The sequence below is a fragment of the Anser anser genome, assembly GCF_964211835.1.
Source record: "Anser anser genome assembly, chromosome: 2".
Classification (NCBI taxonomy): domain Eukaryota; kingdom Metazoa; phylum Chordata; class Aves; order Anseriformes; family Anatidae; genus Anser; species Anser anser.
Window position 1 is genome coordinate 54247998 of NC_139721.1, and position 26000 is coordinate 54273997.

The 26000-nt window shown below is 47.6% G+C and overlaps 2 protein-coding genes across 4 annotated transcripts in view; both read left to right on the forward strand.

Moving 5' to 3' along the window:
- The first annotated feature begins 13 nt into the window (after positions 1–13).
- TWSG1 (twisted gastrulation BMP signaling modulator 1) lies at positions 14–19681 on the forward strand. Of its 2 annotated transcripts, none has more exons than XM_083826656.1 (5): positions 14–166; positions 901–1112; positions 6805–6904; positions 10831–11097; positions 17267–19681. In XM_083826656.1, the coding sequence occupies exons 2-5, from the start codon at positions 984–986 to the stop codon at positions 17446–17448; spliced, it is 678 nt and encodes a 225-aa protein (XP_083682782.1). In that variant the 5' UTR covers positions 14–166; positions 901–983; the 3' UTR covers positions 17449–19681. The 2 variants fall into 2 exon arrangements, with proteins under 2 accessions (XP_083682782.1, XP_083682783.1); XM_083826657.1 differs by lacking the exon at positions 14–166 and adding an exon at positions 720–809.
- A 4268-nt stretch (positions 19682–23949) lies between these two features.
- RALBP1 (ralA binding protein 1) overlaps positions 23950–26000 on the forward strand; it is a 34596-nt gene continuing 32545 nt past the window's right edge. Inside the window, exon 1 of one of the 2 annotated variants that reach the window (XM_083826652.1) lies at positions 23950–24166. The gene's annotated coding sequence lies outside the window, so the exon portion shown is untranslated. The remainder of the gene's footprint in view (positions 24167–26000) is intronic. The other variant, XM_083826651.1, reaches the window with a different exon arrangement.

Genomic DNA, 26000 nt, shown 5'->3' on the forward strand with positions numbered 1-26000 from the left:
ACCCGCCCCGGCCGCGCTCGGAGGGCGGGTCCCGGCGGCTCCCCGAGGCGGGGCCGCCCGCGGCCGAGCGAGGGCCGGGCCGGGCCGGGCCGATCCGCGCCGTCCCTGCCGGAGCCGCCGCCGCTGGAGCGCGGGGGCTGCCCCCGGCCCGCGGCGCCGCCGAGCGGTGAGGGGAGCTCCGGGGCCCGGGGGAAGGGGGCTGCGGGGCCGGGGGGGATCGGGGCGAAGCCGGGGGAGCCCAGCGGGGCCTTCCCCGGCCGCCGGAGGGAGGCGGCCCGGCCCGGCCCGGCCCGGCGCCCCGCTCGCTTCGGTTTTTTCCCCCTGTAAGAACAATGCGGCCTCGCCGAGAGCCCGGCGCGTCCCGGTCCCGGCTTTTTTTTGGGGGGGTTTTGTCCTTTTATTCGGGTTTGGCTCGCTGCTGCTCCGCTCCGGCCACCTGCAGCGCCCCGGGGAGCGCCGCGCCGCGAAGCCTCCGGGACCGGCTCGGTCGGGTTTGGGGCTTTTTAGCGCTGTTCAGTGTTTTGTTTTTTTAGCCCAAAAATAAAATAACCGCTTTGTGCGTGCTCCGGGAGCCTGCCCGGGTGGCGGCTGTCAGCGTGGAAACGGGCAGCTGAATCAGGGGTGACACCGGCTTGGCTCTCGTGTGGTAACCCAGGGTTATCTGCCCGCTTTGTCGGGTGTCCCTGCCAGGATTTCTCCTTTTTTTTTTTTTCAGTGTCACTGCTTATGGGGTGTGCTGCGAGCTCGGGGTTGTTCACCTCAACCTCACCGCCGCTTTAGCCTCAAGGTGCCGCAGCAGAAAGCTCCGGGTACAGAAGTTTGGTCTGGGGGAGGAGGGGTCTGACCTCCCTTACGGTGCCCAAAATGCCATATTTAATTTTTTTTTTCCTTTCTTTTAAGGAAGTGGGATTTAACCGTCGGCTCCAACGGCCCTTCGAGCCGCCGGTTTCCATCTGGGCGCATCCCGCCCGGCCGCAGGCACCATGAGGCCCCGGCACGTCGCAGCGCCCACGGCCACCGTCCTGCTGCTCCTGCTCCTGCTGTGGGCCCAGCCGGCCGCCGGCTGCAACAAGGCCCTCTGCGCCAGCGATGTCAGTAAATGCCTCATACAGGTAGGGGCTGCCTCGCCTTTCGGCGTTTGAAGCCCTTCGGGAGCTGTCTCTCGGAAGGACCCAGCGATAACAGTAGCTGGTGTTTCGCGTTAACTAACGGGCTGGGGTTCTGTGAGTCTTTTGTTAAAGAGTTATGGTCTCCTCTTCACAGAAGAGCGGGTTAACGGTCATTATGTGGATAACGCTAAGCGCACGCGCGTATGGGCATGTTTTTAATTCTTACTTGTTTTTTAATGGAAACAGTTTCGAGTCAAGGATTGAGTACTGGGCTATCGTTAGAAGCCGCTACCACTCACACTCTTAGTTTTCGGTATCTTACCTCTTTATCAGTGATATTATGATCAAGCCTTATAAATTAAAGCAGGCATTATATGAGAAAGGTTTCTGTAGGCAGCTTCTTCTTGTTATGTTGTTGTTTTTTAAAGATAGCTGTAATACCAGAGCTTCAGTGTGCTTTCCCTGTTCCCATCTCTGTCCGTGTTCCCCTTACCTTGCCACCTGCCTGCTTTCTCGAGTCTCCTGGCCCAGGCAGGGGTCGGTAGCTGATGCTGACGCCTCCATAACATACGGTCCGCGTGGACGATGAAAAAATGCTTTAAAAACTCCCCTGAGAGAACTGGCACCGGCACGGAGCCACCCTGCCTCAGGGCCCTGAGGTGCCTTTGGAAGAGCTTTCAGACCAGGAAGGGCCTCCGGCTGCTAATGGCAGCGAGCCGTTCGGAGCCAACGAAAGCAGGCAGGTCTGCCTAAAAACGGACTCGTGGGTTGAACTTGGGGGCAGTGGATGTTAAACATGAGTCCAGCCTTCCTATGGTCTGTTCCGGTTTCTTTAAACTATTTCTTGGTGGCTCTTTGTAGACTGTAAAAGCAAAAGCAGAGGGTGCAGATACCGTATGCTAGTAAGTCATCCATACAGTAAATGTACAATTACAGTCTGAAAAACGATGCGGAGGTGGCATGAAGCATTTCCATGTGCGCTTCACTTCATTCTGCATAAATGTTATTTATCTGGTTTATGAATAAAAATAGTTGCCAGATTCACAAGTGCACCCAGCAGAAGGAAGACTGGCTGCAGGCCGAACCACCTTCTTTACGGCTTCTACACCGCCATCACTTTAAATTAAAAATAAAAAGTAATGGTAGTAAATAAAATGCTGCTTCTCCTAGCTCAGCCATTGTCTATAGAGTTGTTAAATGTGTGGGCAAGAGAGGAGCTTTTTGAGTTTTTCCTTCCTGAAGACAGTGCCGGTGTTTGTGCAGATACGCCGGGCGCTGCGGCAAACCGATGCACGTGCGGGTTCCTTCCCTTGCATTTTTTCGTGTCACCTCCAGGCTTGAAGCCTGTCCAAAGTAAGGTGCCAGTCCTGTGGGAGGCACGCAAGCAGCAAGAGCAGAGGTGCGGATGCGTTGATCCCTGTTCAGGGGAAAGCTGTTGGTCTGGATGAAGGGGAAGCCGGGGAGGGTTTGTTGCCTGCCATGGCTGGGTCCCCGCTGCCCATCAAAGCACAGAGCTCTCCGTCCCAAGTCCTCGTGTACCTGTACGGGAGTCGGGCTTGAGAGCCACCACACCTGATGTTCGGGAGCCTGATGTTTGCTGGGCTCACGCCGGCATCTCTGGTGCCGTGGCCCCATGCCTGTGAAAAGGCAGTAGCGCGGCTCTGCTCGCCGTGGATGCGCTCTCCCTTGCATGGCGTAGGTGGCGTGGAGTCCCCTCTTGGAGCGTTTCCCCAAAATTAAAGCCACGTGCGGTTCTCCAAGCCCCCTCCGTGACCCGGAGCACTTGGACTCCGATGCCCATTCTCGCCGTCTGCCCACCTGTGTCCTGTGGCCGGGCCTGATGTGCCTGTCCGTGCTCACTCCATACTCACTCCGTGCTCGTCCCGCTCATTTCTTGGGTGGATGCACAAGTAGAGCACATCTGTGAATTTCTTCCCCCCTCTAAACTCTTCTGGAGGAATCTGAACTCGCAGTGTGCTGCGCTGAGCGAGTTCGCTCGACCGTGGCGTCGCGCGTTTCCCTGTCCTATTTTTTTTTACAGCCCTCCCAGCTTGGCACGATCCACGGCTTGCAGCCGAGAGGTGAGCGGGGGAGCAAGCAGGACGCGGCGTTTGTCGTCTGCAGCTGCGGGCAGGCAGGGCGCGAGGCTGCCTGGGTGAGCGGAGCGGGCAGGCAGAAGACCTGCGCCCTGAAAAGCATACGGTTAATGTAAATATTTTTTTGCCAGCGCTGCTAGAAGTCAGTACGGTCATTACTGCCGCTCCTCTTGAGCTGCTCTGCGTAAGGGTGGTCCCTACATAAATATTTATTTTGTTAGGTCCAGAACAGAGCATGAGATCAACAACTCGCACGCATTCGGCTCGCGGCTTGCGTCTTGAGGGCCCTGGCTTCGCTGGTGCTTTCGCGTTGCGCTTTTATGTTTTCTGTAAGCAAAGATCTGCAAGAAAATAGCTAGAGGCACCTCTCCGCATCAGCTTAGCCTTCGCACAAGCTCTGTGGCTTCCTGCAGTTGGTGGGGGAGCTGCGGGTGAGACCTGGGAGCGTAGGCAGGGAGGGACCGCAAAATTGGTTCCCTCCAAGGCTTTGGATGCAGCTCCTTCCCGTGCCCCAGCGACTGCGGCTTGGGGGTTGGGGTTAGGATTGGGGTTGGGGCTGGGGTTAGGATTAGGATTAGGGTGGCCGTTGCCTCGCTTCCCAGGTAGGCAGCTGGCCCTGGCCGTGCCCCGCGCCTGCGTTCCAGGGTTTTGCAGATCCCTTTGGTTAATGAAGCGCCGCGTGGAGCGTGAGGCTCTGCCCCTTCGTTCGGCTTAAAATCTCCCTTCCTCTGCGTCTTCGCCTCCCGGGAATCTCAGGCACAAACTCCTCAGCGTTTCCAAGGCTTTTTTTTTTTTTGCCCCGTGGTATGAAATAAACACCCCGTTTTAACATCGGGGCTGACGTATCTAAAACTTTCTGCTGGCCTGTGTTCTGTAGCCGTAGTACGTAACACAGTTGGGTTAACAACATTATTCCGGCTGGTCTGCTTCCAGGAGATTTGCTGTTATTAACTGTTCTAGGAAAAAAAAACATTAGCTCTTTTCCTTTTGCTCCCCCCTCCAGTTTGCAAAGAGGTTGCCAATGCCTCCAGGTCCTGTTTCTCACCGCGCCGAGAAAATAGTCTCTGTCACTTCAAGAAAGCTTTGAAAAAACGCAGATGTTAAATCCCTCGTAAAAGAAAAAAAAAAAAAATCTTTTATTTGCTCTCCGGAGCAGAAATATCTTGATTGTACAAACATGCCTGCTTCCTAGTCCATGCCGTATTTTTAGACTGGGAGGCTTATTTCTTGCCCAGCAAAATACATTCTCTGGTGCACCTTCGGTAGTTCGGCCTGGGAGGCTGCCAGCTTCGCTCATGAGTAATACTTTCTTCCACTGACGCCTCGCCACCCCCAGCTATCAACAGGGAGCGTTCCTCACTCGGCTCCGCTTCACCCACGTCCCATGCAAGCATTCTTTTCAAAAGATGTATCCTGTGCGGGTGTCCAGCGGGGATGAGTCAGTGGGAAGAACTCAAGAGCGGTTAAGGAAACCGTCTACGTGCAAAAAACGCACGTATGGAAAAACATACGGCGACTGCCCGCAGGAGACGGGCCGGCGCGGGGAGCGGGGAGCCGCAGGACTGCGCGGAAGGCCAGCTTGGCTGCTCTTTCTTCCATCTTCTCCCTCCTCCAAAGTGAACGCAAAGAACAAAACCAAAATTAAATTTAAAAAAAAAATCGCGGTGTTCGTAAGCCCTCCCTGTAAGAATGATACCGGTAAGATACCGGTGGGTGTGGTGACGCTGTCCCGAGGTAGTCCGTACACATACGGACACCGGGAAGATTTTTTTTCTATTGCAAGTGCAGAATTTAAGGTTACATCTGGTTCTGTAAGAACACTCTTCTCTTGGACTCTCATGGTGCAGTCTGTAGAGCTGGAGCAGCTTGAATTTGGTGATTTTTCTGGCTTTGATTCCTTATGTTACGTTTAATAGTTTATGGAGAATCACTTCCTCCCACACACTAGCTCGTTGGTGTTGCAACGTCTTTAATAAGCGTGAGGTTGTTTGCCCGGTTTTATTGTTGAAGAACAAATATATAGTTTTATTTTAATGTTAATACATATTAATGTTGCTTTCCGGGCAGTGTAACAGTGCTTTACTCATGGCTGGTTTTAAAAGTTGTTCTATTCAGGCTTTTTTATTCTGGAGGCTGACACAATCTGTTTATTGAACTGTAAGATAAATATTTTAGAAATGCGTCATTCATTCACATAAGTCATCTTTCTAAGGCTGTGGCGTCTCCTCTTGTGGAAAACTTTGTATATCTCCTTAATGAGCCTGTTTTCCATCTTTCGCTTGGAAACAGCATAGTAATAGGTGACACGAATAAACTTTGAGAATGAAGAAGTAAGAAGCCTTGGTAGTTTTCCACTCTGTAAATAAAACAAGGCTTAAGACTGCGTATCGCAAAAATGCATGTGGACAGCAGGAGCTCACACTCGATCCCCCAAAAGTGCAAACAATCCTGATTAAACTACTCAGGCAACAGCTTCTCAGCATTGTGCAGAGCACAACAGTTTGTGAATTTTGTCTTTCTGCTGGCTTCAAGAAGATTTGTAATTCTTAATCTGGGATGAAGCAAACAGGATAATAGCGGAATGAGGAATTTTTGTTTAAAAAGTGAGGTTTTGCCCAGGGCGTAATCAGACCCGTGGGTTGTCATCCGCTAGCCACGGTCTCTTGGCCGAACTGGAACTGCTAGTACGTGCTTGTGAGCTAGAGGAAGCACACCGCCTGGTTTTTAGATTTCCTCCGTACGTGTAGGATGTTTCCACGCTTCCAGGTCCGCAAGTGCACGCCTTCAGCGGGACTGCTAAACCTCTGCCTTCAGGTTTGGGTAATAAGAAAAAGGGTTTGTCGTCTTGCTTCCAGGCCTTTATGATTAAAGAAAAATACATGTGCACACCGTTTCACTTTCTGGAGACTACTGCAGTCTTTGAAGTGCCCAGGGTGTCGTTCTGCAGGTAGGAGAAGAAGGTGGTTTCCTTCAGAGCAAAAAGTGAATCAGCTGGACCCGGGATAAAAAATTCGCATACAGTTACTAATACTGCAAATGGAGAGCAACGTGTAGCAAGCATCCAAAGAGGCACAAAATAGTTTTGTCCAGCTGACTTAACCAAGTAAGTTCCTCTTGGAATCCACGGATAGGTGTGATGGAAGACATTGCACGTCTTCTGAAGTATGTGCATGCTGCTTGTGGTAACTTCCTATTTTAGCTAAATTATACCTTCTGCACACTATTTATATATAAAGAAACATCCTTCTTTGAATTTCCTCTGGAAATGGGAGAAGTGTTCAAAGAACTTGTAGGTTCAGGCACGCAGAAGCAAACACAGCTTTCCCATGAATAGGATTTTTTCTCTTTTAAGCGCTTGTTAGCTGACTTCAGATCTGTGTTTAGAATTTAATTTAAAAAAAAAACACCTCACAAAAGATCCTTTTGTAAACTCAGCTTGCCTCTTTGGCTAGAAGTGTTTTACCATTTACTCACTCTGTTAGTGTCCTGAGCTCTTTTAGTATGGTAATTCAAGTTGTGGCTGGAGGAAGAATTGCTCTGCCCTGCTGGCATGTTACGTCTGGGTCTGCTGTGGTGTAACACGTTCGTGTTGTTTTCAGGAGCTGTGTCAGTGCCGCCCAGGGGAAGGGAACTGTTCCTGCTGTAAGGAGTGCATGCTCTGCCTCGGCACGCTTTGGGATGAGTGCTGTGACTGCGTTGGTAAGTTCGCATTTGTTGGGGGTATTTTCAATTTTTTTTTCCCAAAACTGCTTCCTCCTGCCACGTGTTGAGCTCACAGTCATCAGAGAAGTGAAAGGCCAGGACGGAATCTGTGCTTTAAACACCTCTGCGGGTACTGCGTGGGTTGGTGTGGGGATCAAAACACCAGGAGGCCCTGTGTGCTTTGTGCAGTGAGGCCGGGTGGTGGCCCAGCATTTGCTGGGTTAGTATCATCACTGGCTGTTAGTTTTGCCTCTAAAACACAGACTTTTTTTCAATTTGGCATCTCACTGAAACCACGCAGCACCTGCTTTGTGGGGTTGGACACTGTAGGGAGGTTTCTAACCGTGAAGTGGACTGACAGGTACCACGTAGGGACAATTTTAGCTCTGAGTTCCCCTGTGAATCCTTGGGATTAGTTGTAAATATGCACGGCCCAACTCTTTCATCACTCTTCTGTTTGCAAAAAGAGCCCTTTCTGGAAGGTGAGAGAGAGGCATCGCGCCGTAGGGTTAGGTGACAGCCCTGACAAGAACAGCATTATTACTAACAGATTGTGTTCAGAGCCCCAAGGTTTCCGCAAGTGAATGCTGCCCCTGCTGAAGGAGGGTATGTTCTCGTTCTGTCTTGGGTTTTAAATGTGCTGAAAGCTTCATCCTTCTGTGGTTGCTGGAAGTCTCCTGCTGTTCACAATCCATCTGGCTCCCATGACAGGGATGCATCCTCACTGTTGTACCTGATCTCAGCTTCTCTGGCTGCTGGTTCTTCTCTGAGTCCGTGAGGATGATTAGCTTCAAAGTGCTCTTTTTCACTGTTCTTTGCTTCTCCTGTTCCATCACGACGTGAACATAACAAAATTGCTTCTTGCTTGGTTCTCACTCGCTTACTTTTGCTTTTCCGTCCTGCAGTAAGCAGCAGTGTGGCACGCTCCCATCCTTACCTCGTTCTCCCCAATGGCATAAAGTATTTTCAGCCCCTGCACCTGTGCTGGTTATAAATTTAGAAGGAGGTCTTGAGTTTGGTTTTTCTATTTGAGCCGAAATCTTTTAACGGCCTCACTAAAAAGTGATCTGTATTCTTTTTTCCCCACCCCCTTTGCCTTTCCGATGTCTTCTTGCTTTTTGTAATGCAATACTGACGTGCACTGCGGTCATGTTCAGTCGTGAGGGTGGGGAGGAGAGGAGGTGGTTTCCCTCCTCCAGAACAATGCATTATCTGCTGTAGGAAGCAAGGCTCAGCATGGAGATGTACTGCAGGAGGAGGAAGAACCGAGCTCTTGGGACTGTGAAATAGAAAAGACGTCTACACACAGGGCTTTTTTTTCTAAATCCGCAGGTTACTCCCTGTTCCGCTGCTGTTTCCCATAGTGCTACCCAGGAGAGAAGTTAGCAAGGTTTTAGTTTCAGTTTCCCGTCACTGGGAAAACAAAAACATCTCCTGATGGCTCTGCTGGTGCCTCAGAACTTGCTGGCCGCGTGGTGTGGCCCTGTTCAGAAGGAACTACGCCTCCCTTTAACGTAGAGTGGGGGTGAGAGATTTCCCTGGCGTTCTTGCTTCCCTCGTTTCAGCAGTCCATTTCTGCATCTTTGCATCCGTGCCCCAGAAAGATGGGTTGGGAGTGCTTGGGAATGCAGGGTACAGCTCTGTGGCTGGCTGAAATCTCCGGGGGGGCTCTGATGCTGGTCGGGAACTTGGATTTTCAGTAACAATCTGTAGTAAGAGAGTCAGGTAAGAGGAAGGCAGGAAAGAAAGGAAAGTACTTAAATTGGCAGGAATATTTTATGTTTTTTTTTTTTTTTACGGTCGAACACATCTGCATTTCCTTCCACTACAAGAGACCTAGCTCTAGCATAGTGTCTTAGTTATGTTTTAAAATCTAGTTACCATATTTTGTCATAAATCATTGCCTTCCAGAGCAGTAATGTGGACATGTTTGTTCCTTACCAGTTGCTCATAAGTTAAGCTTCTTATTTTCATTTTAACCAAAGCTACTGTACTGTAATTACACTTTAAAATACCGTAACAAATAGTAAGAGGAAGGATCTTTGTGGCATGAGCAATTACCAATGGTATGAGCAGTGGTTTCTTGGTTCATTATAAGATAGTATCTTCATATTGGATTGATATGCGCACAAACTGTTTGCGTTCTGCAGTCATTTGATAAACATTCTTTCTGCTTTTTTGCCTTTTTTTTCCCCCGTGTGTCCTTCTTATCGGTGAAATTCACCTTCAGATCTAACTTGACAGAGGTGGCTTCTGGAAAAGCTCATTGGTTTCCATTTCACAACAATGTCTCTTGATGTGTCTGTGCCACGTTGATACCTTCCTAATTAAATTTTAGGTGGGCTTTCCTTATTACAAGTTTATTGTGAATATTCCAAGGGTTCACTAAAAGGTGATAATGCGGTGGTATAAATTTTTAGTTAAAGTACCGAGTCCAAGAACATCTGTGAATAACAAATTGTTTTATGAGGAGTAGCAGCATAAGTGTTCACAGTGGGAAGTTGCCTTAAGTGGAATTGTTTTTTAGTGCGACCCAATGCTCTTTGGAAGAGAGGCTTTTCCCTTTTCTGTCCAGTACTTGGCTCACCCTTTTACAGGAGTTGCCTATCAGGTGCTGTTTCTGTTACTAGATGCTGGCCATGCCGACTGCATGCTTGAGGTTTGTCAGGTCTCATGCTGAAATTGTCACAGGCAAACTTTGCTCTTTGTTCATTACAGAAATACGCCAACTTCAATTGAAAAGATTGTGGTTTTGTGTAAAGTTCTAGTTAAACATGATTTCTGAAGCTGGACTCCTGGTGTGTCTACAGGGCAAGAGATGCTTTTCTGAACGTGTGGGGCAGGTAGACTTCAAACGTGTACGTCCCACATGGCTTTGAAAGAAGAGTATTTAAGGATTGGTTCGCTCTGCAGCTGTAGCTGTCTAAAACTGTATCTGTGAAACTACCCAAAATGATATCCAGATGTACATGAGGAAAACAGATTTCTCTGTCTCTTGCCAGGTGACTTCTGATACTATTTTATGGCTTCTGGGTTTAAATACCTCTGCAGATACAATTTTTCTTTTCAGTCTTGGAGGCTTCAATGTTTTGATGAGACGAAGGTACCCAGCAGTTTCACTGCTGGTAATACACAGTAGTGTTTAAATGGTTAATGAAAAACCGGCCCCTGCATTGCACATCACAAAACCTTTTTGTAGGAACTGTCAAAGAGGACTGCAGAGGTGGACAATAGGCTTCAAAAAAGATTCCCCAGGAGACGGAGAAAAATGTGGCAGAGGTAGAAAGGAAATAAACATTTTTGCCTGTAGCAATCCCTCCAACTAAGCAGAAAAGCCAGGTACACCTCAGCCGTGTCTAAGCAGGTAAAGTAATTCAGACTCCTGCTCTCTCCTGATACTGATCTGTGCACCCCTGGCAGGTGACTAGTAAGATCTAATACAGTGCAGAAGCAAAGGAGATCGAATACTTGAATTGTGATCAAAAGTTCCGTGTACCTCAGGACTTGTCAAGATGCTATCTTGGTTCAGTCGGAAGCTTCCATTCCAGATTCGTGCTGGTATCGATTACGCCGCGCTTTGTCTCCTTTCCCGGGGGAAACAAACCTTCCGCTGAACTCTTCGTGTTCTAATGTGTAACGCTATAGCACAGAAAGGGAAGTGAAAAAGAGGTTTTTCTTTTCTCTTGGATCTCACAGGTTGCAGGTGTGTTTTGTGGAGTTCCGCAGCGATCTGAAACCTGCCGATGTTGAAAGCCAGCCCTGCTGTCTTTGGTGGCGCTTCTGCTATTAAGACCGGGATATATATAAAAGGGCTCTGTTCTGCTTATTAAAAAATAAATTTCAAAAAAAATCGTAAATATTCCCATGTGTTCCAAGAAGAGTTCTGGGAGTTTCGTGTAACTCGCTCTCTCGTTCCTCTGCAGGTATGTGCAACCCTCGCAATTACAGTGACACGCCGCCAACGTCCAAGAGCACTGTAGAGGAGTTGCACGAACCAATTCCTTCCCTTTTCCGGGCGCTCACAGAAGGGGATACCCAGCTGAACTGGAATATAGTTTCCTTCCCCGTTGCAGAAGAACTGTCGCATCACGAGAACCTCGTTTCCTTTTTAGAAACAGTGAACCAGCCGCAGCATCAGAACGTCTCTGTTCCGAGCAACAACGTCCACGCACCTTACTCTAGTGACAAAGGTAATGAGCAGAGGGTCTGAATTCCTGGCGCTTCCTCTGGTCTCTTCCAGGAGCTTTCTCAGTGCATCTTCTGTGCTTCTCTGTGCTAGCTTCTCCTTTTCCCATATAAAATACGCGAAAAGTTCAGGCTAATTCTGAGCGTGACCTAACAAAAAAGAGTGAAGCAAAAGTGTTGAGGAACCCGGAAGACGGTGTTAAAGTGACCGAGGATCTTAGGGGACACTGAACAATGTGAGTTTGTCATCCGTATAGCTCCTCCTATGGCATGAGGCAGTTTGTTCAGATTATTTCATGGGCAGCAGCAGGGTATGTCCTTTGAAGCAGATACCTGTAGGTTAGGAGACAGGACAGACCAAATCTGAACCCACATCGCTGTGTCGGTGCAGCGCTAGGCGACTGAAATGCCTGGCTTCAGAGGTGTGAGAAAGCAACGTGCCATAAACCACGGCACCTGGGGTGGGTGTTTACTTCTTAGGTCTGAGCTGGCATAACTCGAGCTCTGGTTTGTGGAAAATCCAGCATTAATAGTAAACCTGAGTAAGATTAGCGAGATGACTACCTATGTTGAGGAGGGATTTGACAGAGAATTTTAAAAATAAGTACTTTGGGGGGAGCAGGCTTTCAACGTAAGGACTTACTGCCCTTATTTTATACATATGTATATATAATTATATTTATTTTATATATATATGTAATATACATTTCCACCTTCAGTTTGGAGGACACACTCTAGAGTATTGTATGCTGGGTGAGGGGGTAAAAGATGAGAAGTTTGAGGTATGACAACAGTGGGATAAGAAAAATTCTCAGTGCCTCTCAGTTTCTATACTAAACCTGAAATACTCTTCCGTGCAAATCATTACATCAGACTTAAAAGAATCTCATAAACCGTTCTTAATAAGATTGCTGCTCAACAGGGGAAAAGAGCATCTGATTTGTTTTATTATAGTGTAATTAATGCTTTGCTTCCTTCCCAACACACACTTTAAGTATTAGTAACCCCGCATGTCGCTGTTGTGATGGCTCTTTTATCTTATCGAGGCGAGATACCCTAATTGATGGACACGCTGCTTTTCCGTGCCATCGTGAACCTTTGACCTAGTTATGTTTCTGAGTAGGACTGCTATTGATTAAATGGAACTGTAATGGCAACTTTTCTAACTTCCTTTGGTTAAGGCACGTTAGAAAAATAAATTAATTCCAGAGCCGGGAAGCCAGATGGTCAGAAAACATCTCGTTTATGTGTCTTTGACGTTATTAAAACGCTTGGTCACCATTATGAGAGCGATGCAGAAAGCCACGTTAAATGGCAAGCCACAAAAAGCCATGTGTGCAAACACTACAGTATTTAAGGATGTAAATTATACTTGGGGAAAAAAAACTGTGCCTGGAACAATCTTGAATATAGCCCACTGTACTTAGGTACAGCAGCCCGGATGGCCGTTCCCCGACAGTCCTTTCCTACCGTACCAACAGGACGGGCTAATGATAGCTTTGGATTAAACTTGGAATGTGAACTGCATCTCAAGGGTGTGGAGGAGTTCTGAGTTTAACAACACAGACAAATACATAACTGCAATTTTTTCGTAGTCAAAAGTCTCCTTCATTTCACTTGCTAAGGACCTATTAGAGATGAGGCTGAGAGAGCTTTCACTGGGATGATGACATTCCAAAACCAACAGTTATATCTGGAAATAGCTACCAAATACCACTGGTGTTCGGGCTTCAGTAGACACTTAGAAGAGAAATAAATGTCAGAGCCATATCTGTAATCTCTGGCTATGCCTCCTCCATCTTAGTGATCAGTGAAGAACTGGAAAAGGTAGAAAATGGCTTTCAATACCCTATGCTTTTAAATATGTAACCCTGTTGAGGAGTCATGCTAAGGTTTGCTTCTAAAAACGGATGCATCGAGCTGTGAGAACAAGAGGTGGAAAGAAAAATTTGCTGCCGGCCTTGGTCACTTGATGTTCGTTGTGGTGGAAGCAAGGACGCGCGGGCAATTGCATGTGGTGTGTTGGACGTTACGCCACCCATGCGGTGGCATCGTTTCTAAAACTTTTTTGGCTGAGCTTACCGGGAAGCAATGGCTAAAAGGTGGAGGGGTAGGAGGTGAAGTGCCAAAGAGCCTGGTGAGCATGGGCACGCAGAGGGAGCGGAGCCCAGGAACTTGCAGGAGTCTGATGGCTGCTTCCCATGCAAAGTTCAGTCCCATAACCAAGTCGCTGTGTTTTTACAAGCCAGCACGTGGGAGAAGAACCACTGTAACAGAGGATGGGGCTGTGTGCACGTATGGCTGCGTGCTCAGTCGCAGTAAATACAAATTTAGCCTGCAGCAGAAGAAACTGAAGACAGCCTCTGTGCCCTTTCCTTCTTGCCAGACATGCTGCTAGTCCTAATGGCAGATCGTGCAGATGGAGATGTCTTTCGGATGGCAGTTGTCTTTAAGGCCGTGACATTCAGGGCTTTGAAAAAATACTCCTGTGAGCAGGAACACAGATGCTTTCTGTTTTCTTCGTAGTGCTGTGCCTCGCTATTTTGGGCTGCTTCTGTGGATCCTTGCGTGCTTCGCTCCAGCATGGTGCGCTGGCAGCAGCCCCTTCCTTTTGTTGCCTGTAAAGGGAGAGATGTAGGTTTTGGTAAGGGGACAGTAGGCTGTGCGTTGTCCTATGGAAAACATCCCCAAATTTGGAGAGGCTCAGCCTATAAATACCCCTTGCCTCTGATTTTAATTTCAGCCCGCCCTCACGCAGGGATTGACGTGAAGCTGCTTCTCGGCCGCCAGACTTGCTATATGCAGCCCTGGGCGGGTGCCAGGAAAAGCAGTGTTGGCTTTTTGGGAACCAAAGGCCTTTGTGCCTGGCGGTGGGGAGCCACTGGGGCCCGGGAGGAGGAGGAGGAGGTGGAGGAGAGCTGCAGATCAGTGCCAAGGGTGAATGCAGCGGGACGTAAAGCCCTGCCCCGGCCTACCGCGGCCACCACGTCGAGCTTCCCCGTTATGATCCTAACGAGTGTCTTCCCTCTCCTCCGGTGAACGTGGAGCTCTTCATATCGGTGGCTTCTGGCGTTTGATCCACTACTCGCAGTGGTTATTAACCTGGGTTACATTTGCGCTTTATCCTTGTTTTTTTTGCTTTGCTTTTAGCTGATACCCTCAGAGCTCTGAGCAGCGAGTTCAGATGTTTGAACAAGCTTAAGTGCTGCAGATGATGACAGGATGTTGGCAAGAGGGAGAGGGGGAAGGCAGATAATCTTCTGGCAGCTGATGAAACAAAATCTGCTTTGTAGTTTGAGGGTTTCCAACTTGAACTGCTCGGTGACACGGCGCATGGCGTCAGCTCAGGCCCTAGGCTTCCCGCAAGTGCCAGCCAGGTAGGGAAGGTCTGGCAGTCCTGTAAAGGGCATCTGCCTCTGTAGGTGTGACAAGAAGATACTAAAAAAATGCTTTTTGTTGTTGTTTTTTGACTTCTAACATACGATATGGCTGCCTGAGAGAGTTATCTCCTCTTCTACCAACGATCAGACAGCTTGACTTGCATAGCACTTCTAATTGCAAAGGTGTCATCCAGGGACTTGTAACTAAGTGGGGAGGTTTCTGAGGTCTCCTCATCTTGTAGACAAGCATTTTTCCTTAACTTACAAGGATGGGACTGTTTCCTAAATTCCTCCATAGTTTACCAGTACAGATCTCATACCAAGAGTATTGTAGCAAAGACTGACAGAAGCACGAGTCCATTTCTTCTGGTCGTTTTGAATTTAAACTTGATTCTAGATTGTTGTTTCTCCCACACAACCTTCATGTGGTGTGAGCTGGGGGTAGAGGAGGTGAAAAATTAATGTTCTGAGGAAAAAAAGAGCTAGGTAGCTGGCAGTCTCCTGCCGCTCTTCTTCCCCATCCATCTGTATCTGATAGTCCTTCCTGTGTGAAAATTGACAAAATGCTAATGAAAGAGCTGTTAATGCAGTAAGTAGCATCCTTTTTATCTACACCAAGGGAGTCAGCGATGCCTGCGTAATTAGGTTTGTGAAACAACTTAAATACTTTCCCAGATCCCCACTGAGCCAGCAGTTTTGGTTGGTTGTAGTTATTTTTTTACGACCCTGTTTCTGTAGCCTGTAAAGAGGGATTTCATGCTTAGCGTGAGGAGCTCTTTGAAAAATTCGGCATCTGTGCAGAAACACCGGCCCTGCTGAGGAGGAGCGGGGAGATGTAGCTGTGTGTAGCTCCGTGTGCTCTGCTCTTTGTGTTACAGCCTGCTTTTTCCACAGGCTGTGGCTGTGTCCTGAGCCACCGATGTAGAGCACACGTGGGCTGTATTGCACTGAGCAGGAGATGGGAACTTCAGCTAGGGGTAGCTCAGTGTCGTTGATTTTTGCATCCTAGAAATTACGGACTTCAGTTTTGTTTTTTTTTTAAAGGTTGTTCCACTGGTATTCAGCCCCGAGTGGTTGTGCCTTCTGCAGCTAGTCCGGAGATTAGGGTCAGTCAGGTGGAGGTGGCATCTCAAGAGCTGATTTCGCAGCAAGAGATTTGGATAATGCCCTCGGTAATGTGCATTAAGTTTTGGTTAGCCCTGACGTGGTCAGGCGGTTGGACTCGGAGATCTTTGTAGGTCCTTTCCTACTGAACTATTCTAATCCCAGCTAATCCAGGAAGATTTAGGATCGCCTGTGGCAGAAGCTCTGTGCCTCCATTTGGTGCCTGAGCACCTCCCGTGAGCAGTGAGGAGGACAAAAACAGGGGGGTGCCCTGGTGTCCTGGGACTGTTTGGTGTATGTGGGTGCCTGCTGGGCCTTATTTTCAAGGGCTGTAGAAAGAAGTGCCAAGAATGGGACGGGACTTAGATAGCCACTGCGTTTTTTGTTGACATTCCCAGCAGTACTTCAAGTTCTCCAAGATTTCTTGAATAACTGCAGCTTTACTCACAGCACAGCTTTCCTGGGAGCCGAAAACCGCCTCAGCTATGGCTCTGCGCTTCCTCCTCAAGACTCCTCATGCCTCTCGCATTGTGTGTGGTGTCTGCAAGAAGTTTGTCAGTGCAGAGCCTGAACAAAGAAGGCAATACTCCCTTGCTTTCAGTGGGCCAGCAGCATAAAAGCTGTGGTTAACAGCTGCATCGCTCCTAGCGTCCTTTGGTTGCTTCCCCTTCTCCGTATCTCCATAATCATTATAAAAAAAGAAAAACAACAACAACAAAACCAACACGGTCTGATTTATTACCTACGTTTGGATTACATTTTCCTAATCCACCTTGGGGTGCAGGCCAGTACATTTCTTCTGGATCCACACGCTTTAAGCACAAATAGGCTAGAAAGCCTCCTGACGTTCCCAGCTCACAAATCCCTACACCAGGGGTAAATGTGGTGCAGGCAAGATCCTTTGGAGGATGAAGAGCAATCTGTGGTGTAACCACCCGCTCAGCAGAGAAAAAAGTTGGAGGGATCTATCGGCTTGGGGAATTGGAAGCCAGCAGTGGAGGGATGGTTTTTGTTTTGTAGCTGTGGTAAAAGCCTCAGCTCCGGTTTTGGGTTACAACGCCAAACTTCACGGCATTTCAAGTAACTGCATGGATGTTAGAACAACAAAGACAGTGCTTAGACAAAAAGGCAGAGAGGATTTCCTAATCTTCGTAGTAAGACTGGTGCTGCTGAAAATAATAATTAAAAAAGTGTGCTGTTTCAAGCTGAGGAAAATGGGACCACATAGCTCTAGGCACATTGATTTCATGTGGTGTAAGAATACTGTTGAATCATGGGGACGAGGAGAAAATGTTTATACTTAAACGAGTGGGGTTTGATGTTTTTAAAATAACTTATCTAAAACTTAAAGTAGTTTGTGATTACATATAATAACTGCTAACAGTAAAAGTGGTATCTTATTGCTAAGGATTGTACCGCCAGAGGACACGTGCTTGTTTGTTATTTTGGCATAGCTCATCATAGCAGACAGCAGGCTGAGCTGTAGACACTGAGAACTTAAAATTAATAGATTTCACTCACCTAGGGTCTCTGCTTCTCTCTGCTTTCCCTATCACCTTTTTTTTCTTTATGCCTCACAGTCATGACGATTTGCACTCTTACTTCAAAAGCGATATGTGCAATTAATTTTTAACTGACCTTTTAAAATACTTTAAGACCTTTAAAACCGTTTTTCCCCTTCTTGGTTTAGAACACATGTGTACTGTGGTGTATTTTGATGACTGCATGTCAATACATCAGTGCAAGATCTCTTGCGAGTCCATGGGAGCATCCAAATACCGATGGTTTCACAACGCCTGCTGTGAGTGTATTGGGCCAGAATGTATCGACTACGGCAGCAAAACTGTAAAATGTATGAACTGTATGTTTTGAAGCAGGAAAATTGTAATGCAGTAATATGGAGGCCAAAGTAATCCCTCTCAGTTCAGAGCTGGGAATTGGAAAACACTGCCTTGTGGTGGAGTGCCTACTGGTTGCAATTAAATGGGGCTGGTTGAAAAAAGGTGTATAAAATTTGAAACTTTTTTCCTTTTTTTTTTTTTAATTCAAGGCTAACTTGTAGATGTTTCAACATTATGTTTTAAGTTTATTTTTCTTTGTTTCTGTTCGAATGGTACAGCCATGCTCGTCCTTGCTGTTCCGATTGTTTTCCTCTGATTTCAAACTATTGACTGTATTGGTTTTCAGAACGTAATACTATAGCTAGTAGTTTAGAGTAGGGAAACCTTAAGAATATGGTAATGAGATTCCCATCATCTAAGTTCAACAAATAATTAAATGGATACGGAGTTGAAGAGGGAGAGTTGTTCTTTAGGTTTTTGGTTTGCTTTTGGTCTTTGTTTTTGTTTTCAAACTTTATTACCCTCCATTTTCTGAGCGTAGCCTTCTATCATCAAAATGGTATTTGAGGAAAAAGTAATGCTTTCCCTTCAAATTCAAAATGTGGGCTGTCATGGATAAAATCCTAACTTCTTAGAAGGGCTGCCCAACAAAACACTGTACGGGACACTTCTACAAGTTTCGTTTGCCCTGCACTTTTCAGTACATTGGGAAGTGAAAAAAATCTTTTCAGTCTTTTCTTAAATACGAAAATAAGGCTGTTAGGTGCAGTTGCATCTCCCTCTTTTTGCACTGTTCTCTAGGGTCGCTTAATTTCTGAACATTCAGTGCAGTAAAGGGAACATGAAAGTTTATTACGAATTTAATGACTAACTGAATAAAGAAGAATGAAACAGCATGAGCTAGCAAGTGCTACGGTTGAGCAGTTGGCAGCAGACATGTTCACATTTAGTTTGCTCTGAATATTTATTCCAAAACTTAATTCTTTTTTTTCCCATGAGATGTTGTCATTGAAGATGTGTCCTCAAAGGCAAAGTCAGGGTGTTCCGAGTACAGAACACTGTCCGTGTCTGTAAGAGGGAATTTTAATATGTTGACAGTTACATGGCGATTGTTATGACCTAATGAAGTCTCTCCACTGATAATGGTACTAAGTGCAGGAATAAAGTGTGTGAGTAGTTAAGGATCAGCTTCTGGTATTTATAATGGCGTGTTTTTTAACTCCTTGACTTTTTTTTTTTAATGCATATATATGCATATATCTATATGCACACAGAAAGAATTTGACTAGTCATGTTTCTCTCACTAACCTCAGTCTAGAGGGATTACACTGTTTTCTAGTCACACCTGTGTATCTGTACCATGTACAAATGAAAGCAGTCATTTTACATTTATTTTACTGAAAGGTTGCCTGAGTGGTTTTTTCATTTTCGTACAGCTCTTTCAACAAGACAATATATAAATACTCTTGTGAAATAACGTTACTTTCTTCAGTCTCTTTTTCAGCTGTAAAGAAGTACTTGAAAGATGAATATTTGTTTTGAACTAGTAGATAATGGAGTACCTGCATACTTTAAACTTGCGATTAAGTGATAAAAAATCATAGATGTGAATAGAAGAACCTAGCTTGTAATGAAGGAGTTGATCTTTGCATATTTGACAATTCATGTTATCTTTTCTTTTTCCCGATTTTCTTACGATGAATGGAGAGAGAGAATACGTTAGGAGTAGCTGTGCCTGTTTCTGGCTGGAGGACGATGCGTTGTTCTTCACCGAGACAGAAAGCGTGCAGTAAGCATTCCTGCAGGTCACTAGCGTGTTTAAGACTTCGCAATGTTAAATTATTTAAAACACTATCGTAGTTCAGATTCTTCTGAGAGAGGGAAAAAAAAAAAACAGGGCTGATGTTTCTGGGTAGGCACCTGCTGTCGTGGGTCTGTGACACCGACTCCACTCACGTCACCAGAATTTCACTGTGAGGTCAAGTCAAAGGAACAGCGAGGGTGGAGGGGACTTGCCTAACGTGTGTCTGGGAACACACTGGGGGAACAGCATAAAATTGTAAATACATTTGTCTGTGTAATGGCCTGAGAGTAGGTAGTGAGGATGCACACTTTCTGGGGCTTGCCTTATTTTTGTAATTCTTAACACTGTCTAGAGTTTGCTGTAAGCATTGCGTGTATGCAAATGTCATACAGCAATAGCAAATGTATTTTATTACGATGAGTGTTTTAAGAGGTATTTTAATAAAAAGACATTACTGTTCCATGTGTTTTCGTTCTCATGATTTCGTCAAGGCAAACGTTACCAGGAATCATAGTATAAAAGTTACTAATCTAAATGAATGGAATAACACAGAGAATTAACTCTTCAACCCTATTTTTCCAATACTAAATCTGTGGTTTCCTTTTAAGCTTGTTCTTCATACAAATCAATAAAGTAGAATTTTCTCAGTAGTCAAAATGTGCCTTCTGACAAGCATCTAACTGTTTTGGAAGGTTGCTTATTTAAGTCCTAGTCCATTTTGCAAGGAAAATCTTGATTTATTTTGGAGGTTCTTATTTTCCATGGCTCTGGACACAAGCAAACCATCACCTAGAATATTTCATAGAATCATTTAGGTTGGCAAAGACCTCTAAGATCACCAAGTCCAACCGCTAACCTAGCACTGCCAAGTCTACCACTAAACCATGTCCCTAAGCACCACCTCCATGCATCTTTTAAATACCTCCATGGATGGTAATACAGAACATGCCTAAATACTTTCCTGGGCTGGAATCTTCTCAGGGTAAAGCATCTGTCCTTAATAACCAAATTGAAAGGGGAGCAAAAAAGGAAATGCATGCAATAAGAAGTTATACAAATCCCTAGTTGGTTGGGGTTCTAAGAAGATGGCTGAAGGCCTTTTGTGATTCTTTCTCTAAATGTAGAGAGAGTTTTCTTCAGGTGGTTTGGGTTTTTCTGTTTCGTTTTCTTCACAGGCACCTGTTGCTCCTAAATTTCAGAACCATTGATGCTGTGCAGAGAGCAAGTGCAACGGTCATAATGTGCCATTGCCTTCCTGTCACTTCTTAGGGTTCCCGACATGCTTTTAGTTTAGTGGGTTGTACACCTAGTCCTTCAAAAATGAATATAAGCACCTGCTCGTGTCTAATGATGTCTTTGGTCTATCCAGCATCCACACCAAAGTTGTTGCTGCTTCGATAGCTGGCTCCCAAGCCTTCCATCCTGTTTGCTGGCTGGTCTGGCTTGGTCCCGCACTGCCATACAAACCCACACGACTCGCGCACGCTCAGGTCTCTCCAGCCACGGCCACCCAAGACACGCAGTGCCCCTGTGACCTGTGTGGTCCCTTCTCCGGGGGCTGGCACTTCCAGCTCCACACATGCAGCACAGAGCCCCCCTCATCCAGGAGAACGGTTCAATGACAAGATGGCACAGACCGAAGCGATGAGCTGCAGGGCACGGCCAGGCGAGTGCGCTGACTGGCACCCCGTTCACAGTTGACTGGCTGCTTTTATCTTATTATCCCTCTTTTGCCCCTTCTTAGTCGTTGTAGTTTAACCTGGCGGGGTTAACCTTGATCCCCCTCTTTCCCTGCCTTTGTCTTTCTCCTACAACTCCCATAGTAAGTTGTCCATGATCTCAAAACACGTTTCCCGTACATCCCATAAGGAGTCCCGTACCCCTGCAGGCAGCTGCTCCCCTGTAAGCTCTGGAGAACCTCTCCCATCGCTCACGGTGATGGGACTCACACGGCCCGTGGGCTGTGGTGGGACAGCCCTGGAGGGGTGATGTCTCCAGGTACCACACTGGGGTTCCCCCACCCAGACGTTTGCCAACGCTGGGGGCAGGACGTGTTTGTGGCACGATGTTTCACCAAGTAGTACATCATTAAGATTTGTGCTGCTCGCATAGCAAATTGCAAGGAACAAAGTAGATCCCTTTCAAACAAATCCGAGAGGTAAGGCTGCCAAGATGCAAGTTTTTTTATATCCTCATGCTTAACTATTTTTATTTCTTATTGCAAAGGCCTTAAAACAGTGTACCTCCATAACTCTCAAGGGAGTTGGACCGGCACCCTCTTTGAGGGTTCTGAGTGAGCATTTTTCATCACCCCCCTTCCCCACTGAAACCAAGTCGTGGTGCAGTCAGGACTGGGAGAAACGGAGGCCGTGGGGAGCATGGGCCCTTCTTTCAAGTTCTGCCAGTTTTTCTTCACCTTTGAAGGAACGGGTGTTTTGTGACGATACCAAGTTCAGCTTTCAATTCAATTATGTGGTTAGTCAAGGAAGGAAGATTGATGGTTTCTGCACTAAAATGAGTGTGCTTGCTTTGGCATTTGGTCATGAAATAGAATTGATTTCTGGAAGTTATCTGGTACTTTCCACTGTGTGCAAAGCTCTTTTAGTTGTTTAAGCAAAAAAGACTTCACAGCGCTTTATTTCCTGTGGAGTTCATCCATGGTACCAGCAGATCCGACCGCACAGACCAAGTGCCAGTGAACCACTGAACATGCTTTAACTATTAAGCTGATCGTATTTGGCAGGAGCCATCTTGTTCCAAGGAGCATTTTTTTTCTAACTTTGGACAAACTTAGAACCTCAGATATTAAAATGGCTTCTGAGGGACTACTTTAGACTGACAATCAGAAGAAGTCATTATCTTTCACTAATAAACAGACAACCTCAACCTCCGAGCTGGCTTTCTTGAAGAGGTATTGTAACTGAGAGAAAATGGCAGGGAATTACTTATTTACACAGCTGTGCTTTTTTTCTCCCCTTTTTTTCTGACAAAAATTATTATTTCATTACACGTAAGAGGCTCAGGTACAGCAGCAAGACAAATTTCAAAGCAGAGAGCTTGCCATCTTTGCTTGACGTTGTCCTTAAAACAGTACGAGTTTAGGAGGAGTAAATGCAGGGTGTGTAGGGTAAGAACGTGCCTCCGTCTGTGTAAGCCTGTGTAAGCAGGCGTCAGACCACAATGAGTTTTGTAAAGTCAGAAGTCAGCCAAATGTATTTCGCATGGCAGGAAATTGGTATTCTAAGCTCTGCTCACAATCTCTTGTTTGTCTTCATCAAAAAATGGGAGAGGACTCATTCCGTGTTCATTAGCTGATGGGCCCATTGTGTGTGAACTTGTGTTGGCAACAGCCGCTGATAATGCTTATTCTTCAGAGCTGAGAGCCTCTGGCGACCGTCACTGCAAGTGGAGATCCTCACAGGCAATCATCTCAAATGACTGCGGATGTTACCGAAGTAACCTCCCTCTCCCTTCTGCTGCCAGAAGTAACACAGCCTTTGCCCGACAGAAATCCCCCAAAACGTTAGCTGCGATGTTAAGTTAAATAAACCAGAAAGTACTTGCTGTTAAACTGCTTCTTCGGGAAGGGAGGAGGTAAATTGCAAGTTGCACGGTTATGTAATATGTTGCGGAGACAATATCTCTGTGCTCCAACACTAATCGGAGTGTTTACAACCCTCCCCTTTGTATTTCCTACTGAATAGCACAAATTCCTGTGGGGGACCTTTTACATTACCACAGAAGGTTGCACAAAGAGCCCATTTGACAGGGACTAAGAAGCATTGAATCTCAAGTGAATAAATGAAGCAGGTGGCACGCTGCCACTGTATTAATGTGTCCAACAGCCCGGGGATTACGGCTGAGGCTGTGGGAATGAACCGGACGGCTTCTTGCTGAGACAAATTCCCTTGTTGGTTAGGAATCCTGAAAAGGATTCAAGATCCGCAGGTGCTTAACATAACAGAAACTCCTATTAGGAGACAAGGAGTATAAAGTTCCTTTGAGCGTCCCTGCAAACAGGACGCGCGTTGAGCTGGAGATGGTTCTCGGCACTGATCGCCTCAAGCTCCGTGCAGAGCGCCTCTCCGTTTCCTCGGGCCCTGCCGAATGGCAGAGACAGGCTGGTAACGGCTCAAGTTACTGTGTTATGAACTATGTTGTACGAGATGACGCCCAGGTAGGCGGCTGCTCCCCTCCGAGCTGTGGCTGTGGCACTGCCACCCAGAAGGAGGACAGGGCGGGAGCGCCCCCGGTGCTGCGTTGGGTTGTGTTCCGCGTGCTTGGTGCTTGTGCCGTTACAGACGTTAAGGGCTTCAAATCACACAGGGCTCGGTCGCGTGCCGCTGTAACCGTTACCAACGGACACATTTATTTGTGAAACTGCTCGAAAGAGCCGTGGGGCGGCCGCCGTTGCCAGCGGTTTAGAGCAAACCCTACGAATCCCCCTAGCCGCCACCAAAGACCCCCGGGCTCCTCACGCCCAGCGCGGCGGCGTTGGGCATGAGGGGACACGAAGCCATTTGGGAGTTGTAGTCCGGCAGCGGTAAGCCGCTCCACCACACCTCCCGGCATGCCTCCAGCTACAACTACAACACCCACCATGCACCGCGCGCGGGACCCACCACCCTCATCCCCCTATCCGGCGCGTGCGCAGCTCCCTCCCTCCCCCCTCCCTTCTCCACTCCTCGCGCCCCCTCCCGGAATTGGGGGGGGCTCCCCGCGCATGCGCGCGGCGGCGGGAGCCGCTGCCCCGAGCGGCGGCGGCGGCGCGAGGGCGGCGGCGCGTGCGCGGTGGGCGAGCTCGCGCCGCTCCTCAGCCGTCCTTGCGGGCCGGGGCCGGGGCCGGGGCAGGGCCGGGCCGGGATGGGCGCCGCGGGCGGAGCCGCTGCGCCGGCGAGCGGGACCCCGACGGTCAGTGCCCGCGGGGGGAGCCCCGCTAACGCCGGTAACCCCGCCGAGGAAGCCGCTTCCGGGGCTGTGGTGGGGGGGGTAACGGGCGGCGCGAGCCCCCCCCGGCCGTTAACGGCTGCTGCGGGGAGGGGGGGGGGCAGCGCCCCCACACGCACCTCATGAGGGGTCCCCGGGAAGGGGGGGGTCGGCCTCGGGCCCCGGGGGGCTGTGGGGGCTGCTCGGCTGCCTTCACATGGGGTCGGGGATGCGGGGGGGGTGCCCGCGGTGCTGCTCTGTGCCCGGGTGGGGTGAGGGTGCCCTGAGGGGGGTCGTGGGAGCCTGACAGGGCAGCTCCTGAAGCGCTTGTGTGTGGTGAAACCAGCCTGGCCACGCTGGGTATTTGTAGGGTATCTATCCGTGAAAATGTTGTGTGTGTGTGTCCCCCCTTGTTGTCCCTGGGTTGGTGGTCATCTTAATGAGGAGTAATAATAAGCCGAGGCCTTTCTGGAAGTCGCGTAAAAGAGGTGGATTTGTGTAAATCTTTTCGTTCCAGCACAGCAAGCCAGCCGTATTGGCACCCTTATACCTGTTTCTCACCTGGGAAGCGAGGTTGGACCAGCTGGTCGTTAAGCGCCCTTCCAACCCAAGCCTTTCTGTGACCAGCTCACCGTGACTCTCCGCCTGTCGTGCACCCTTCTAAGGGTGATAGTAAGGCCCTGGGGGGTATGATCCAGGATTGTTGTGATTCACATTCATGAGAGAGCTTAAAAAAAATTGGGGAGAGGTTCCCTTTGAATAATTTTTTTATGTTGTTACACACAGTTGCTGATGAAACATGGCGTACGCTTCCTTCAGATCATTTTGGCATAGTCTTGTACAGTCAGTGCAACACGTGCTCTGGAGGGGCTCTCTTCTACAGAGAAGTGAAATGGGAAAAAAAAAAGCTTGCAAACTGTCATGGGGTTTGAGTGTTTACTACTTTGAGGTGATTGAAGTTTAGCAAAAAGCCCTGCTGCAGTGTTCAGGTAGCTAGGTTGGAAAGAGGCTATCTATTAAGGATAAGCAGGGAGCGTGGAGTTGTCTGTGCTAGGGAAAATCAGCTGTGTTCTTTAATCTTGTCATATATGGAACAGAAGGTGAGAATGGCTGCCTTGAAGTTCTAATACAATGTCATTCTGGCGTTATTCCACCATGAGTGAAGGTGCTTTGGGGGGATAGAGGAGATGCTATTTTTCTCGAAAAGTAACGATTTCATTGTAAAAGCCCTTACGTGATTATGGCTGTACGGGGGAAAGGTTTCTTCTACAGGGTGCCTTGTTTCCATTTCTGTTTGTGAGTGCCCATGCTGGAATGCGTTGTCCTGGCGTTGCAGTGACTGCCTGCTTGCTTCAGGGCTGCATGGCTTAGCTGCGTAGGGGTAGGTGAAGCTAGACTGGTGCACGTATGCACCTAGCACTTTGGGGTTCTGATCTCCCATTTAGGCACTTCCCTAAAATGTTTCGGCTGTGTTTTCTTACAGCAAGGCTCTGAATGTTTTTTTCAGCACACGCTGCTATTTCTGACAAGCTCTTTCAGAGAAAAAAGGGAAGATGCTGTTGTTTAGCAATAAATACCAACAAATGCAAATTTAGGTTCTTTCTGTAAAGCTTGGTGTCATGTAGCTGGCCTCAAAATGTCAAAATAAAGTATAGTATGACATTTATCTCCATTTAATTGTATGTTTGGTATAATCTGCTAAGCTTTTCTCTGAACTAGCGCATCTGATTATTTTGAATCAGTGAATGACTCACAACCCTTAAAAATAGTCATGGTTTGCCATATGTCAGCTTCAGATTTTCACCTAAAGAATTCGTCAGCTTTCTTCAACTCACCAGTGTCTTGCGGACCAT